At 44.3% G+C, this 16,409-nt stretch overlaps 1 protein-coding gene across 1 annotated transcript; it reads left to right on the forward strand.

The window, feature by feature from the left end:
* The first annotated feature begins 1,092 nt into the window (after positions 1–1,092).
* RAB35 (RAB35, member RAS oncogene family) lies at positions 1,093–16,319 on the forward strand. The gene is made up of 6 exons (XM_063351321.1): positions 1,093–1,315; positions 5,065–5,115; positions 5,891–6,014; positions 12,802–12,926; positions 13,022–13,146; positions 13,691–16,319. Exons 1-6 carry the CDS (start codon positions 1,264–1,266, stop codon positions 13,817–13,819), a joined length of 606 nt encoding a protein of 201 aa, XP_063207391.1. The 5' UTR covers positions 1,093–1,263; the 3' UTR covers positions 13,820–16,319.
* The last annotated feature ends 90 nt before the right edge of the window (positions 16,320–16,409 follow it).

The raw sequence follows: 16,409 nt of genomic DNA on the forward strand, positions 1-16,409 counted from the left end.
AAAATCAACTAGTTTAATTAAGTAATTGTGTCATGCTAAACTAAAATTACTTTTAAGTAATACCTAGCACATTCCCTTTTGTTATTGTGTTTTTATGGATGTATTGAAAAGGCTTAATATCTGGGAAAGGAAGTCCTAAGTTATTTACACATTCTACAGCAAAACACTGCATTGTTTGATCTCAGGAGTTCAAGTTATCAGTAAGAACAAACATTTTTGTAGCAAAATAATCAAAGAGAAAACCAGCACTCCTCTCGTGTTGTATCTCCACCTAAAAGTGGAGATCACCAAAAAAGTGATCATAGTCTTGCAGAGTTTGCATAGTCTGTATCTGTGCAACTGACAGCAAAAGTACTCAGGCAGTTTGTGTGTTCACCAATTGTCAGAGTGCTGTTTAGAACTCTGTGGATTTAGGGTGTGGACAATGCAGGCACAGCTGCCCATGTGTGTGAGGTCAAGGCCCCTCCTGAGCCACACATAAGCACATCTCTGGATTAAAAACCCCAGGAATCTAATTCCAGACTAGCCTGAACTGCCGGGCCTGCAGGACACACCTGGCCATTTCATACCACTTTGCTGCCGGCTTCCTCACCCGCAGGTTGGGTTCTGATGGGAACTGTTCTGGTAGCTGTGCGGCTTGCTGCTTCGGCGCACAGGCGAAGCAGAACACGTTCCTAGCCTTTGTGGTCTACTCCTACGCCTTCCCAGGAGCGGAGCTGACGGCGCCTGAAAGCGCTGGGGCTCCCTCACGCCTTTGGTGCTTTCCTGAGGGTGGCCTCCCCTCCTGCCACGTCCGCGGGCCTCGTGCGAGCGGCTGTGGGAGCTGAGGTGGGCCACGGCCATGGCATTGAGGTGGTCCGGCGGCTCGGCAGAGAGGGGAACCAAGGCAGGGCCCCGGTGCAGAGGAGGAAGGACAGCGGCCTCGGCTACAGTCTCCCCCGCGGCCCGTCCCTTGCAGCTCTGTCATGGCCGCCGCGGCGCGCGAGGGGCGGTCGCCGCCCTCCCCGCGCAGGCGCGTGGCGCACGGCCGTCTGCCGCCTGTGCGCACGCGCCTGGGGTGGGCGGGGGGGGGGGGGGGTCCCGGCGCATGCGCGGCCGCGTGCCGGCGCAGCTGGCGGCCTCCCTGGCGTGGCGCATGCGCGGCGGCGCCGCTGTCAGTTCCGGCTGTTTGTTCGGGAAGTGGATCCGGCCCGGAGCCGCCGCCGCCGCCCCCCCCCCCTCCCCCTCGCTCCGCCGCCCGCGGCCGCTCCCGCCGCCCCGGCCATGGCCAGGGACTACGATCACCTCTTCAAGCTGCTCATCATCGGCGACAGCGGTGAGGGCGGGCGGGAGGGCGGGCGGCGCGGCCCGAGGGTAGGCCGCTGGCGGGGTGGCCGCCCCTCGTCTCCGCCCGGGCCGTGAGGGGCCTGAGGGCGGTGGCGGGGCCGGGCCGGGCCGGGCGGCGCGGGGGAGGCGGGGATGTGCCGGGGGCGGGGGGCCGTGGCGGCCGGTTGGCCGTTGGCGGGGCTCCGCCGGCGTTGTGGTGTCGGTGCGGCGGCGCTGGGCTGTGCCCGGGCGGGTGGCCCCGGGACCGCCGTGCTTTGAATGAGAGGGGGCGTTCGCCTGGGCTTTCTCGGTTTTTATCTGATGAACCTGCGGAACTGGCTACCACAGGATATTATGGTAAATAGCTTGGCGAGGTTTAGGAAAAGGAAGATTAGGCACGTCTAAGTCAGGGCAGCATCGGCATTCGCGCTCGCCTCAGCCTTCGTGAGCCGCATCTTCTGAGGGCGCCCACTAATCTCTTCGTGGGATGAGGAGGGAATTCCCTTCCCCTGTGACAGACGGTTCAAAGCATCGCTGGGAAGGGCTGGCTGCGCCACAGCCCTAGGGACCATTGTTTCCAGTGTGGCAACTACTACGTTTTAATATTCTTTATTGGCTTAATTATGCCTTAAGATTCTCTGTCAGTGCTTCAACCTGAAATCTCAGTTCTACAGTTTGTCGCTTTTTTTAATAAATCCTTGATGAGCCGCTAGCTTTCTGTACTTCTAGTTATACTGTAGGATGCAAGTACCTAAAATAGTTATGGGTAAGGGGGTGCTTACAGATTTTTGAAAATAGACCTGTAAATACTTCCATGGCAGTTTCAAAAACTTCTGGAGGGCTAGCGTGTGAACTCAGCTTGTGTCTGGTGCTTTAGTCTAGGTACATAGGAATTGTGACTGGGAAGATTCCTGCCTTCAGTCCAGTTCAGTGTTGGTAACACTCCAGCAGCTTACAGTTTAATTTCCATAAGCTGGAGAAGATGGCATCCACCCTCTTCTTTTAATAGAGGTGTGGTCCATAAGGCAGCAGGTCCCAGCATGCAGCGAGGCATGGCTCTTGGGTGAAAGTGTAATATTGCATGATCTTGGCAGTTGTCATCTCCAGAAGCTTTAACTGTGTGCAAAAAATATTTTATTCTATAATAAACTGTGTCTGCATGAAGGGATCTAAAAAGGGAGAAAGGGCAACAGCTTAAAACCCTAGGCACTTTTGGGAGCCTATGGATTATTAAAACCAAATGCTGCATTCGGAGTAAAGCAGTAACTCTGTTGCTTGCTGATGAGTTTCGAAACTGTTCAGGCAAGATAAACAGGATGGTGAAAACTCTGAGGAAGACTTCTCCTCATTTTGAACAATTAAATTAAATTTCTTAGGTGAGTCGTCTCGTGTCCCTGTAGTGTATCCAGTGAGAGGAAAAAAGTGTGAGAATTGTCGGGTTGCCTGTGGTTCTCTGTTGTAATTAAATCTCACTATGTAGTTTGAGTATTGATTTTTCTTTTTTGTTTTTGTTTTTTCTAACCCCAACAGGAAGGCTTTGTCTCTGCTTTCACAAAACAGTTTGCTTGCCTTGTTTATTGATGTTTATTCCTTGCAATAGGAAGTGGACCGATACTGGATGGGATGATTATGTCTCATTTGCTTTCCTCTGTATGCAAATGTGTCAAGAGGGTAGTAGGTTTGTGTGTTTTTAGAACAGGTCATCTTGAAAAGCTGCTGATGATCTCAGTTGTGCCAAGTATTTAAAGATAATACAGGTGATCCGTGCTTTACATGTGCTTCTTTAATTCACTCTAACATTCAGTAAGATAGCGGGTTTAGAAACTGGTATGGCACAGAAATTTGCTTTTAATTTTGCTTTTGCAAAGCCAATAGGCTTTTTTTTTTTAAGTTTTGTTTCATTTTGCTGCCTTCTTCAAGCAAAGAGGCCCTGCTTGCCTTCTCTCTTCAGCTCCTCAAATAGCTCTGTGTAGGAAGCGGAGGGTCACAGAGAGTGTGGTTTCTCTATACGTGAAGAGTGAGGGTCAGAGGCAGTGTTTGTTTAGTGAGATTGTTGTCATCGGGAGCATGTAGAACTTCCTGAGCTCGGGAGGTTTCTCTAGAAGCTGCCCGAGTGGTGAGAGCGGTACAGACAGGACGGTGTCGGTGCAGCGCGGACACTCTGACAAAGCAGTGGTCATGTGCAGCCCCTGCAGCTCTGCCGCGCAGCCCGAGGCTGGCTGACATCTGAAGAAGGTGGTGTGGTCTGACAAGTCTGTGGGTTCCAGCATCTACTTTCTTTTTATTAAGCTGAAGGCCAAGGCTGCTTGATCAAGCAGCATAGTACTTGCTGGAACTTTTTTTTTTACCTTAGACAACCAGTATTTTGCAGGGGTTTGCTCTTGCTAAATAGCCAGTCCTCTGTTTAGGAGCTGCTCTACTACCTTTCTTGAGCTCAGAGGTATTCAGTGTATGCATTCTGTAACTTTGTATTTTTAATAGCGTTCTTTTTTTTTCTGTAAGATTTGTAATACTCAATGAGAGATGAGCATGGCTTCTCCAGATGTCGGGTGATTTGTACTCTTTGCAAATGAGATCTGGCTTACTGGAATCATGCAGACTTTTATGTGTTGGGTTTTTTTTTTCATTTGATTATTTTTTGGGTTTTTTTCATGCTGCTAGCTATATTCAGATGCCAGCAGCTGAGAAGAACTTGCACGTTATACCTCATCGAAACAATTAGTTTAAATAACTTCTACCTGAAAAGATTTGATAGATAATCACCCTGGTGAAGGTGAATTTCCTCTTCATGCCCTAGCAGACTACTTTTTGGGGGGGAAGGGAGAGGAAGGGGCATTAACAGCAGACATAACAACTTCAAGGCATTCTGATACCCAGGTTCCCTTGGTTGGGTGTGCTTGGTTGGTTCCCTTGGAATGAGTTTCTTATGATTCTTGTCTGAAGCACTGTGAAAAATGCTTCCCTGCAACAGGGTGTGATCAGGGTTCAAACAATCACGTAAGGAAAACCTGGATGAAGTGCTACTCAAAGCACTTAGGGAAATGTTTCATGGAACGTTTTGGTGAAAGGTACAACTTCAGAAAGGTATGTGTCCTTCCTGTTAGATGTGGAACAAGCCTATTTTGGATGGCAGCATAGAACAATGGTTCCCAACTCCCCTGTTTGGTTTAGGCTTCTGTTAAACTGTGACCGTGATAACATAAGCTTTATAGTACCAAACCCTAGTCTGATTGTCTAAGTAGTCCAAATTCCACTGCCGTTCAGCACGGCATGAATGAATGGGAGGTAGGCAGTGGTGTTAAGCATGATGTGCAAGTGGAATTCAATAGAGTCATTTAGAGCAGCGTTCTGAGTACTTGCTAATTAGCATGACATACTCATTTTTGGATCTTTCCTCAGCAAATGGAAGTCTACTGATCGTAAACTTGCTTTCAGTTATTACTCTTTTATGACCTCTGTTACTGACCACAGTTCAAAAGCTACTGTTTGAGAGTTTGCTGAGGGCTGGAGGAAGGAGGGGACACCCCCCACTCTGTACTGCTCCAAGAAGCATACCCAGTCCTGGAGGGACTGCAGTGTGCTTGGTCAAATCTTCAAGGAGAGAACTGAGATGAATAGTCAAGGTGGATGGTGCTAAATTATCTGCTAGGAAAAGATCCTAGTTGAGTTAAAAATGCAATGAATGGGTAAAATACTGTTATGCTACCTGACACCCAAGATGACTTTATTCAAACATCTTGCTGTCTTTGTTTGTCTTAGGTGTGGGCAAGAGCAGTTTGCTGTTGCGTTTTGCAGATAATACATTCTCAGGTGAGTGTTTTGTTTACTTCAATAAGTGAAATGGTCAAGGTCTGCTCCAGTGCTGCTGATTGGCAAGGAGTTGTTCTTCTGCATTTACCCACTGATAGCTGTACTAGGAATACATTATGTTTCTGGCTTTGCTTCTCTTGGTATAAGCCTATACAAGCCATCCTGTCTGATCTTCACTTGCAGCTGAAAGTACCACAATATTTAAATACTGACATGGTTCCAGAAATAGCTTAGGTTTTTTAGCTTATGCTGCACTCTGTGCAGACTTCCCATTGGCCATTTGGGATTTACATTGATTGAATATTGTGGCTAAACCACTTACATTTGTGACATAATTAATTTATTGGTAGGAAACTCTTAGAACAGTCTGTATTCAAAGTAAGTGATTGCATGAGCATTTAAAGCAAAGCTTTGTCTCACAGTTTTCACAAGTGGAATACTTGCATAGTTATTGTCCATTTCTTGAGATATTTGGGTGCTTCCTCCTGACCACCAATGAGGTAGAAGAATAATTTAATTTTGTAACACTGAGTTTTAAATTTTAAGGGTGCCATGGGAGAAGTGGCTTTATGGCTAGAAAAAAAGCTACTAGCTGCAGATAAAAATATGCAGATCAGCATGACCTGATATGGCATTTTAAAAGATAAGCAGATAGGGGGAACCTGGTTCTTCTATCCAATCTGAGACCTACTGCCAAATAGCATTCAGACATGTGCTTTGGGACATCCAAAATAAACAAGACTTAGGTTCTCACTAACCTATGCTTTCCCTTCAGGCAGCTACATTACCACAATTGGAGTGGATTTTAAAATTCGGACAGTTGAGATCAATGGAGAGAAGGTGAAGCTACAGATCTGGGACACAGCTGGACAGGAGCGCTTCCGGACTATTACATCAACGTGAGTATAACTGGGCTTAGTGATGTGTAGCTTAGTGTATGGGTCTTGTAGTTTAGAGTTACGGTTTAGGTATTTTAATGTTGCAGTTGATTAGCTAACGATGGCTTTGCTGTCTGTACAGTGGGACTTCTCTCAGGTGTTTTGGAACCGCTAGCAGTCGTGCTATTGTGGCTAGGTTTGAATCTGGGATTTCAGATTTCCTCACTCTTGGTAGAACTGGAGTTATTTCACTGTTCTGCATATGCTAGAAAACTTGTTTCTGAAGCCTGTCCAAGAAGGTCACCCTCTGATAGTATATATTGCAGAAGTATAGAGTGAAAACCCTCTGTTAGTGCCGTATAACTAATGAATAGCTTTGAGATCGAAGAATAGGATTTCCTATATTTAGTTTTCTTTTAGGACAAACGCATTGTAGCGGCTATCTTTGTGTGGAGTTCTGTTAAAGCAGACACCCACATGAAGTTAACCTTTTCCTTGGTTCAAGTTCAGTTTCATGCTCATTGTCCTTTTGAACAGCGTGTGCACAGCTTTTCCTGTTCCTGAAGAAACCACACCCAGAGCTACAGCGGGGGATACTAAGAATAAAATGTGTTTGTAAACTGATTGCGGTAAAGGTGGGACTGCTCGCTGTGGCACTAGGGGTAGAGGGGAAAAATACCCTTGGAAGTGGAACTTTTGTTTCCTTTGGATATTAACGAAATATAATAATTCTTGCAAGACCTAGGTGTTTCACTTGGCCTTTCATGACTGGTTTCTCTTTTGGCTCCTATTTTTGGGAGGAGGATCGTTTTCAGCTGATGTATTGGTTAACGTACTCAGACATAAAAATAATGAGATTGGCTGCATCTGTGTTATGTCTAAACAGCTAGAAATGGCAAAATTGAGCCTGATGTGTGCACCGCCCCTTTCCTCTGCGCTTCTATACGGATATTACTGGATTACTTCCATTGTTTCTCAAGTGTTTAGCTAGAAAAAAAAACTCGGTTGCCTCTTGTAGGGTTCCTGTGCATGACATCACTTCTTGTTTCAGTGCTGCAGGCAGCTTGGGGCAGGAAGTGGTGGGGGGGAGGCAGCAGCGCACTGCTGTGGCTCCCATCAGCTGGGCGCCCAGCCTCGTCACAGCCTGCCCCAATTACTGCTGAGTCAGCAAATGGCCTTCCTGTTTTCAGATTCCCTGACAGGACTCGGAGCCGCGTTAATGAGCGTTGGTTCATGGGGCTGATGCCAGCTAGTTTAGAAAGCCATGGTATCCGGCACTGAATGGGGAATACCAGGAAAGGAGGCTTCCTTTTGTGAACGGGAATAGCTGCAGATCAGACTTTGCGTAGTGTTTTATGTATTTTTTTCCTTTGATTAACATTTAAAATAGATAAGCTGAAATGGTTTGAGGGCATTTGTGCCATGACCTGTTTGAACTCTGCTACTACTTCCTTTTGCATAGCTTTTTACCAAAGTGAGGTATATTTACTCTTGGGGAAGTGTAGGCCCTGGTTTTCCTGCCTTAACTCTAGTAAAGTACTTACAGAATCTTCCATGGTCAGGGAAGAAAGATTTGAATTTTGGGCAACTTTAAGCAAAGAAGTTCCTGTGTCCAACTGCATTTAAAGTGTTGAGGAAAGCACTTCGGGAATGCTGGTTACATTGTCATGAGGGCTCCTCTTGCTGCTGGGTTGGCTAGCTGTGACTGTCTGGCGTTCTCTGGTACTTTTCAAGAGGTGCTCTGGGCCTGAACTTATCACCTATAAAAACAGGAGATAACAAAGAGTCAGATTTTCAAAATGGTTCCGTCTTTTTTTTTTAGTGGCAATGTCATACTGTAACTGATTTGCTTATCCCAAACTGACTGACAAATGGAGTTACCGTGCTAGTACTTACGAAAGGGCTTGGCTACCAAATCGTGGGTGGAGTGGGAGTGCGCTGTCAACAGTGTGGTAGTCCTTGTCTGGTCTTTGACTAGATTGAGGTTTAGATTGAAGTTAATAATATACAAAGGTGTTCCTTCTGTGCTACTGTAGGCCAGGAAGTTTCTTTACAGTTAAAGGGAGGGTTCAGATTGATGCTGAGCCAAACCTGGCAAGCAAGCCTGAAATTAGAGCCCATCTGGTAATAATAGTACTAGGTTGGAAGTACTGCTGTGTAGACCTAGAATTGCAAAATGGTATAGGTGGTAGGAAGTTAATAGTGGAAAATTGGGAAACATTAAAAGGTTGCTTTATTTTGATTTCACTTGACTACAGCTACAGAAGCTGAAAAACAGAATAAAGCTGTTAAGGAAGAGAAGTCAAGTTGATCTGGAGTATTCTACAGAAACTCAGGAAAACTAAACTAGATCAGAATTTCAGACTGGGAAGTATAAAAGACAGCAGCCGTTTTTACTGTCTATTAAATGTGGAAATACTGGGATAGCTGGTGTCTGGTGGGAGGAGAGGCCAAGATTTGTGAATTTGGTTGGCATGGAACGTCATCCAAACTCTAAATTTGATTTAAATTCACCAGAGATGTAGCATGCCGGGACTCGGCTGTATTAGCAGGAATACTTAAGATGCGTGAACAACCAGTTCCTGTACTTGATTTGCTCTTGTAGATAGGACTGCTTTGTCCTGGTTCAGGACTCTGATTTTAGGATTTAAGCTTTACATAACAGTTGTCAGATGCCTGTTCAGGATGATAGTGATAACAGAGGGACCTTCTGCCATGCATTTGTGTGGAATGGCATGTTCAAGAGAGGGATAAGCTTTTTGAGATGACAGAATCGCTGTGTCTTGTAAACCAGATATGATGGTTGAGAGACCACAGGTCAAGTGACCTGTGACAATAGATGTGCTTCTAGGAACGTGAAAAAAAAAAGAGTATGAAAAGAGATTATTAGAAGTCTCTGGAATTAGTTAGAATTCTAGAGGAATGAAAAATAAGGAAACATGTATACTACAAACTAGTGAAATATTAACATAGATGCTGGATTAAACCAATGAGCTATTTTCCATGTTGACCAGTTAATATTTTTTTTCTGGAAAAACTAACATATGTGCCCTACTGAACCAATGAAGTCAATAATACTCTCTCATCTAAATCTGACTTAGCTACTGTCATGCTTCATGAAACTAGTTATTATAACTCCAGATGCTAATACTAGAAGCATTTACTAGGGGAAATCTGGGAACTTTTCTTGTAGTATGAATGGCACAATGTTCCCATCTGCTTAGAAAGGTCGTCGTCAGAGATGTGAGGGGAGAATGGAGGTATCCGAAGGACACGATGAGTTTGGTTAACCAGTTCTGAAGATTCTCTGTATCAAGTCTACAGTATTATTAGGTAATGTTTCAAAGGCAGTAAGCTTATGTCTTTAAGCTTCTTTAAATATAATTCTATAGGTAGAACAAGCAACTTACGTGGTACTGTGTTTATTTCAACTTAAATGTTATAATTCTTAAATCTTTTCCACACCAAAGCTAAATTTAAAGCCTTTAGATCTCCGTAATATTTCCAACCATATAGAAGATATATGGGCGTATACAGGTCAGGTTTGGTTGTCTTTCACCTCAATGGGATACTTTCATGGACACTCTAAACACCATTAGCTGTTCTGTAACTGTTTATTTGCTGTATTTCATTAATGTATTTATCACTGGGAGTAGTAGCAGGTACTGACTTTTGAGGTTTGTAGGGTACATGGCAGAGTGCACCTACCACATAGAGGACAGCTAGCGTCCGTCATTGAGCCCTTGAATGGGAGGCTGAGATTGAGAACTTCATTTCTCCTCTGCTCTCATTTCTGTGATCTCCATCTTCCCTAAAATGTGGATGGGAAGAAGATAAGGTATTCTTTCCCTCGTGTCAAAGCCTCAACTACCTCTTGGTTGCCAAAAGCACAAAATTTACACCTACTCCTCCCTGAATGCCAAAAGCCCCATCTGTTCTCTACATGCCAAAGCCTACAACTTGTTATAAAAGCAATCCTGCACTGCATCATTCTGAAATTTGAAGCATGGGGTAGGATAAATCAGATTTTGTTTTCTAGTACTGTCCTGCACTTGGGGTTGGAGAATCTTTGCTGTACTTGTTAAGCCTAAAATGTTATCTAGGACATAAGGCTGTATCTAACAAATGTCAGAAAATAGCATGACTAGCTTTTTGAGAAAAATGCATATTATGGGGCTTAACAGTTAGAAAATAAAAGGTAGTCATGGTTTTATCTTTGGGGCTGCTAAAAGGTAATGTCAGCCAATGGAGAAAATGACATTTTAGTGTAGATGAGGGGTTGGCAACCTTTCTAGAACAATGTGCCAGACAATTTTCTCTTCCAAAAATAGAAGCAGTGTATGCCGGTAGGAACTCAGCAGGAGTCAGGGGTTGCTGTCTTGCACAAAGGAAGATATTTCTGATGAGGTGGTTGGCAATATTAGTGGCAGGAGCTCCCAGCTCCTGCAGAGTTTTGAATGCCATAGTGGTCTGTGCTGCATGGTCCATCCCACGGTCCTCATCCCTAGGAGCAAACAATGACTGTGCTGATGACATGTCAGGAGTGGGATCTTTATGTGCAGGGTGCATGTTATTCTACTCCCCGACATCATGCGCTTTGCTTAGAAGAAAACCAAGGTGCGTGGGCAAGGTAGGAGCAGCAGGATGCTCCGTTGCGTCCTCTGGTTTGGATGACTGGGATACCAGGCGTGGCTTGATGGTGTGCACAGCAGAATGAAGCAGCTCTGCGTAGGTGTAACTGAACCACCGCGTTTCTCTAAAGGCTGAGTGTTGTCTTTGCAAATGTAATGCTCAGTGTTAGGGAGGAAGTGGTAGGTCAGCCTGAGGGCGGCTGAATTAAAAGACTATTAGGTGATGCGGGAGAGTTTGAAGATAAGTTATTGTTCAGATATAGAGAAATCCAGTGTGTCGATCGTATCGCCGATCTTTCCCTTTCTGATGCTATCACCCACAACAGTATTCATCCAAAATTGTGCAGTGCATGTTAGTGTCAGGAGAGGATGGATTATTTTTGCAATGTGTGGATTCAGGCTATGGAATACTTTTCCTCTAAAGAATCTAAGTTATGAAATAAGGTTGAGCTTGTTGTAACAAAGTAAAGCACAAATGCAGTGCTGTGGCAAGTTTTAAAGCTAATAAAGGAACTGATTGCAAATGGACTCGAATATTTGAAAGTGCAGGATCTCTTCTGGGTCGGGAATAAATAATTCTTACACGAGTTGGTTCTTGCCAAAAAAGGTGAATGTACAGCATAAATTACTGGTAAAACACATGGAAGAAATATTTGACTGTCTTCTGAAAGTGCCCAGATGAGCAATAGGAGCAGGCTCTCCTGCTTCTGTAGAGTATGTATTGTATCACAGAGGAGTATTGATATCCAGGACTGTCCCTACAAAGTGGTCACAAGAGGAAGGGGTCAGGGGGAGATACGTGCCCTCTGTATGTGACATATGTCTGTCTGTGGAAGGCTGTCTTGCTGGTTTATAAAGGCAGGTGGCTTCTGTTGTAGAAGGGACGATGAGGCTAAAGGTGGGCAAGAGAGAATGACTTGCTCAAGCACGTCAGTAGCAGAAGTGAGCCAAAGCCTTGAGATCTTCTGTAAGGTAGTGCATTTGGATTAGATTAAAAGGCTTTGAAGTTCAAAAGCGTGTTTGCTGAGTTGAAATAAATTATCAAAGAGAGAACCAGAATGGTCACAGTGGACATCTTCAAAGTGCAGTGGAAGGGACGGTGCTGCTTGTGGTAAGAGATCAAGCTCTAGAAATACTGTCACAATTTAAGAGAAAATCCTTGATTTTGGTGTGCTGAATTCTTGAATTTGTTTTCTTAAAAATCTTAATATAGATCATAAGAGGAATAAATGAAAGGAAGAGAATAAAGCTGCACAAAATATAAACACTGGATGCTGGTGAAGACCTCACTGTCAACTGTTTCAGTTACTTCCCCTCCTCCTCCCAACTGCCCAATTTGCAGTAGAGAAAAATACCTGTTAGCCCTGTGAATGTGTCTGAAAACTGAGAAGGTGGAGCTTGGTTTTTTTTTTTATATATAGCATTCTGATGGTGTGCATACTGTCTGCCTTTAGTGGGTTCATGCAGGTGATAATGTTGGAACTTGAATTCAGATATTTTTCTTGCATATCAGAATTGCTCATCGTCTTTTAAAGGTGCTGGTTGCCCAAGACTAATGGGAATAAACTGAAACGAAGCTTATTTTTAATGGCTAAAGGTAGAAGAGCTCATTGAATGCACATATGGAGTTGATCTGTTGAGTAGGAAGGTGTGATCAGAACACAGTCGCTCAACAAGACAGAAATTTTTGTGAGCTCAAGAGAACTGTGACTGAGGGTTGAATATATTTGGAGATCTGCTGAGATTTTAGTCTGTAAGTGATCTTTCACAGATAACAAAATTACTGCAAAAACTTGATGTGGCTTGTACAACGCGACGGTTCACAACACAGCCACTTCTGAGGACATACTGCGGGCACTGCTACCCTTTGCTTATATAGCTGGAAGACAGTATTCATCTTTGAAGGTCTCAACAGCCTGCACAAGGAAGTAAACAGCAGTCTTTGGACTTTGAAACCTACTCGTATAGACTAAACGAGCAGGGAACTCTGTAGGTTTAGAGGAACAGCATGTGATCTAGCTGTTGTAAAAGAACTAAAGGCCTCTGAGTGGTAAGAAAATAGGAGCATTTGATAGCTGTAACTTGGGGATTTGTTATGAATCTTGTAGAAGCTGAGTGAAAGAGCTGAGAAGGTGATACAGAGCTTGAGTTAACATTTGTCTTTTCCTGCTCTGTAGGTATTACAGAGGAACGCATGGGGTCATTGTTGTCTACGATGTAACCAGTGCAGAATCTTTTGTGAATGTAAAAAGGTGGTTGCATGAAATTAATCAAAATTGTGATGACGTCTGCCGGATACTAGGTAAGTTTCTCATTGGAGAGTTACAACATCTTGTTCAGTGGGCTGACCTGCTGAAGTACTAAAGTGGCTTTTTTAATTTTTCTTTCCTTTTTTAGTGGGGAATAAGAACGATGACCCAGAGCGAAAAGTGGTAGAAACAGAAGATGCCTATAAATTTGCTGGGCAGATGGAGATCCAATTGTTTGAGACCAGCGCCAAAGAAAATATTAACGTGGAAGAGGTAATGTAATATGCAGAAGAGTATAGATAAAACAATTTGAGGATAATTGTTTGGGAAAAAATAAAAATTACATTCTTCCTATTGAGGAAGAAAGATAAAATGCTGTGTACAAGTTGCAAGTGAGTAGGTAAAACATCAAAACGAGACATCCAACTGTGTTTTGAAGTGTTGGGGAAGCGAAACGAAGGTGCCCACGTTGCAATTTCACTAGCTTTACAGTGCTAACATATTAGGCATGTTCTCAGGAAAGACTTGTCACTAGGGAGGATGCTTCTAGGAGGTGGGACTGCCCAGTCTTCACTCCTGGCCTCAGTTGCCGAACTGAACCTGTTTTTATTTAATGGTTTGGGAAAGGGGATAGAGGGTTATTGATTTAGCTTGGGAGTGGTTTGGGAAGGCGTTGGATTTCCGCATGGCCTGTAGTGGGTTGGGGAAGATCTCTGAACCATTATTGAAATAGCTAGAAAAGTGGAGTTGCTTCAAAAGAACCGCAAAAGCTAGTCTGAGTTCCTGGGTGGTCTGAACTTGCTTGTTTCTCTTGCAGATGTTTAATTGCATTACAGAGCTAGTTCTGCGAGCAAAGAAAGAAAACTTAGCAAAGCAGCAACTGCAGCAACAGAATGATGTGGTGAAGCTAACGAAGAACAGTAAAAGGAAGAAGCGGTGCTGCTAATGCCCTTTCCCTGCTGCAGAGACTCTGCTCTCAGACAGATCAGCCCCTCCAGCTAGACTCGGGCAATTCCACTGGGGCAGGCTTTGGGAGGACTTTCTCAGTTTTGTGCCGTTATTTAAAGATTATTTTTTTCTCCATGTTTTCTATCAAGAGGCGCTGGCACCTTACCACTTCAGTGCCAAGAAGGTATCGGATGGAATCTTGCCCCCCTCTCCTCCCCTGCTCATTCCAGTGCGCCTTGTAGACAAGAAAGGACGTTGCCTACCAAGTGGACTAATTAACCCAAGAGTTTGTATATAATGTATATTGCTTTAACCAGCCTCGCCTCCCTGTTGTCGCTTCGGCTTATGCCTTCTTAATGTCAACCAATCATGGACTGCAGAGTTCATCTTTTTAAAGAAATAGTTCAAAGTTCTTAATTCAAGTTGGCCCCAGGCTGGCAGCAACTGCTTCCTGGGGCCTCCGGCTTCATTTCTGTTGGGCTCCAGGCTGGCAACTGGTGCCACTGGGGCCTATGGCTTCACCTGGAGTTCCAGGCTTTTACTGGGGCTCAGGCTTTGTTTTTCTAGGTACCAGGATTGCAGGTGTTGCTGCTGGAGCCTGGGGTTTCACTTCACCAGCCCCTGGGCTGGCAGCCGGTGCTGCTGCTGGGGCCTTGAATTTCAGTTTGCTGTGATCCAGATTTGTGGCTGGGTCCTTGGGTTTCACCTTCTTGTGCTGCAGCTCAGCTGTACCTGTGCTCTCCTTTAGTTTGTGTCAAGATACTGAAAACCAAACTGACCTGCAGAAGTGGGATTTATTTGGATAAAACTTTTTTTTAAAAAAGCAAAGTTTAACTCCTTTGACGGCTGCTTCTGGTTCTGCCAGGGTCCTAAGTGAGGGTCCATTTCTTTTGAGAACAACAAAAACCATGTGATTCTGCCAAAAAACCCCAAACTTCTTCTCGTTGCCCTGTCCACAAATAGGCGATCTGAACTTGAATGTGAATTTTGGTGGCAAAGCTTCTGTTTTTGAGAGAGAAAAGGCATGAAAATAAGTCCAGCTGTTCTGGATTGATGTCTGAATATGAAAGCTGCTGCAGGATCATTCCCAGGATTCTTCTGTTAGAAAAGGAGGACTGCTGTTTAATGTAAAGAAATGGAAAGCTTGCTTGCTTGGGTTATGTGATGGTGGAGGATCACCCTTGGAAACAAACTGGTCTCGCTATGCTCAGCAACGTTTTCCTGGCCCTTGTTGGCCTTTCTGGGAAAACAAGGGCTCAATTCATCAGCCTGAATAGATGTAGTTAAAGGTGGAGAGTGTGTGTGTGTGTAACTAAAATATCTACTGTCTGGGCTGAAAGTACGTGCTCAGCACCTGAATAATTGCCGAAATAATAAAAAATGATTTTTTCCTTAAAATGACTAAAAGGCATGGAGGGGTATGACTTCCTTTAAGACCTTGAAGGTGGATGTACTCAGTTTGTCAGTAAGTGGCCCTATGGAATTGCTGGCCTTAGTTTGGTAGGATGTGATTCACCGATGTCCGTGAGCTTTGAATCAGCCCACTTCTCTCCCTTCCTCCCCCTTCCCCAGGAGAGGCTAAATTTTAGTCACTTATTTTGCCTGCATTTTTTAGATTTTACGGGTTGTGGTAAAAGCCCTAATCATACAATCACATCACAATCAATCACTTTAAAGACTTTTTAAAAACTGCAAACAATGAATGTGTAACACTTTTTTTTTTTTTTTTAATCAGTTCAGGTGCTGGGATTATGTATCCAGCTGCCTTCACCCGTCTCTTTTCTTCACATATCTTTCATTGGTAACCCAAGAATAAGAATGAGCTGGGATGATATTGCTAGTGTGAGCTCTGATAATTGTAAGACTTGAGTGGCTGTGGGAAGCGGCGGCTTAAGTTACACCAGTCCATCCTGTCTGCTTTCTGATGTCGAATGTGGGGTGTGCACAAGGAAGGAGCTGGGTCAGTCCTCAAAGCCTTCCTGTTGAAACGGAGCTGTCCTGTGATGGTTACCACGTTCGGATTAAAGGGCCCAGTTGTGTTACCTTGGGGCTCTTGTGGTAGCACGTGTGCAGAGGGAGTAACTTCATACAGGCAGAGGTAAAGAAAATGTCTGAATTTACTGGAAATGATGCAATAAAATGAGGAAATGGTGCACCCAAGCCTGGAGTGTTCTCTTATATGGAAAGATTGGTCCTCTGAGTCCAGGTCTTTGTGGCTGTGGTTTGAACTCTGCCAATCCAGGTGTCCAACTTCCTGGCTTAAAGTGGGATTTTTTTTATTATTTTTTCCTAGAGGTGGCTGTAGAGGAGCTGTTCCCTCTCTGCTCTTGCCACTGACCATTCAATTGGAAGGGGTGGGGACTGTGTCTCTAGTGGTGCTGATGTGGTTTCCTAAATGTTGAGCAATGGAATGTCTAACTGGTTTGCTAGGATTATTTCTGTAATGAAAGTTTCTAATTATGCTTTTTAAATAATTTTAAAAAACTAAAAATAAAGGTTACAAGCTGCCAAATCTTTTTCGAAGCTCTTTTTCCTCTGCTGTCCAGCATCTGGAGGTGGAGGGTGGCAAGCCAGGGGTGAGCTCTTCT

Source organism: Chroicocephalus ridibundus, chromosome 13 (genome assembly GCF_963924245.1).
Source record: "Chroicocephalus ridibundus chromosome 13, bChrRid1.1, whole genome shotgun sequence".
In the NCBI taxonomy this organism is placed as follows: Eukaryota; Metazoa; Chordata; class Aves; order Charadriiformes; family Laridae; genus Chroicocephalus; species Chroicocephalus ridibundus.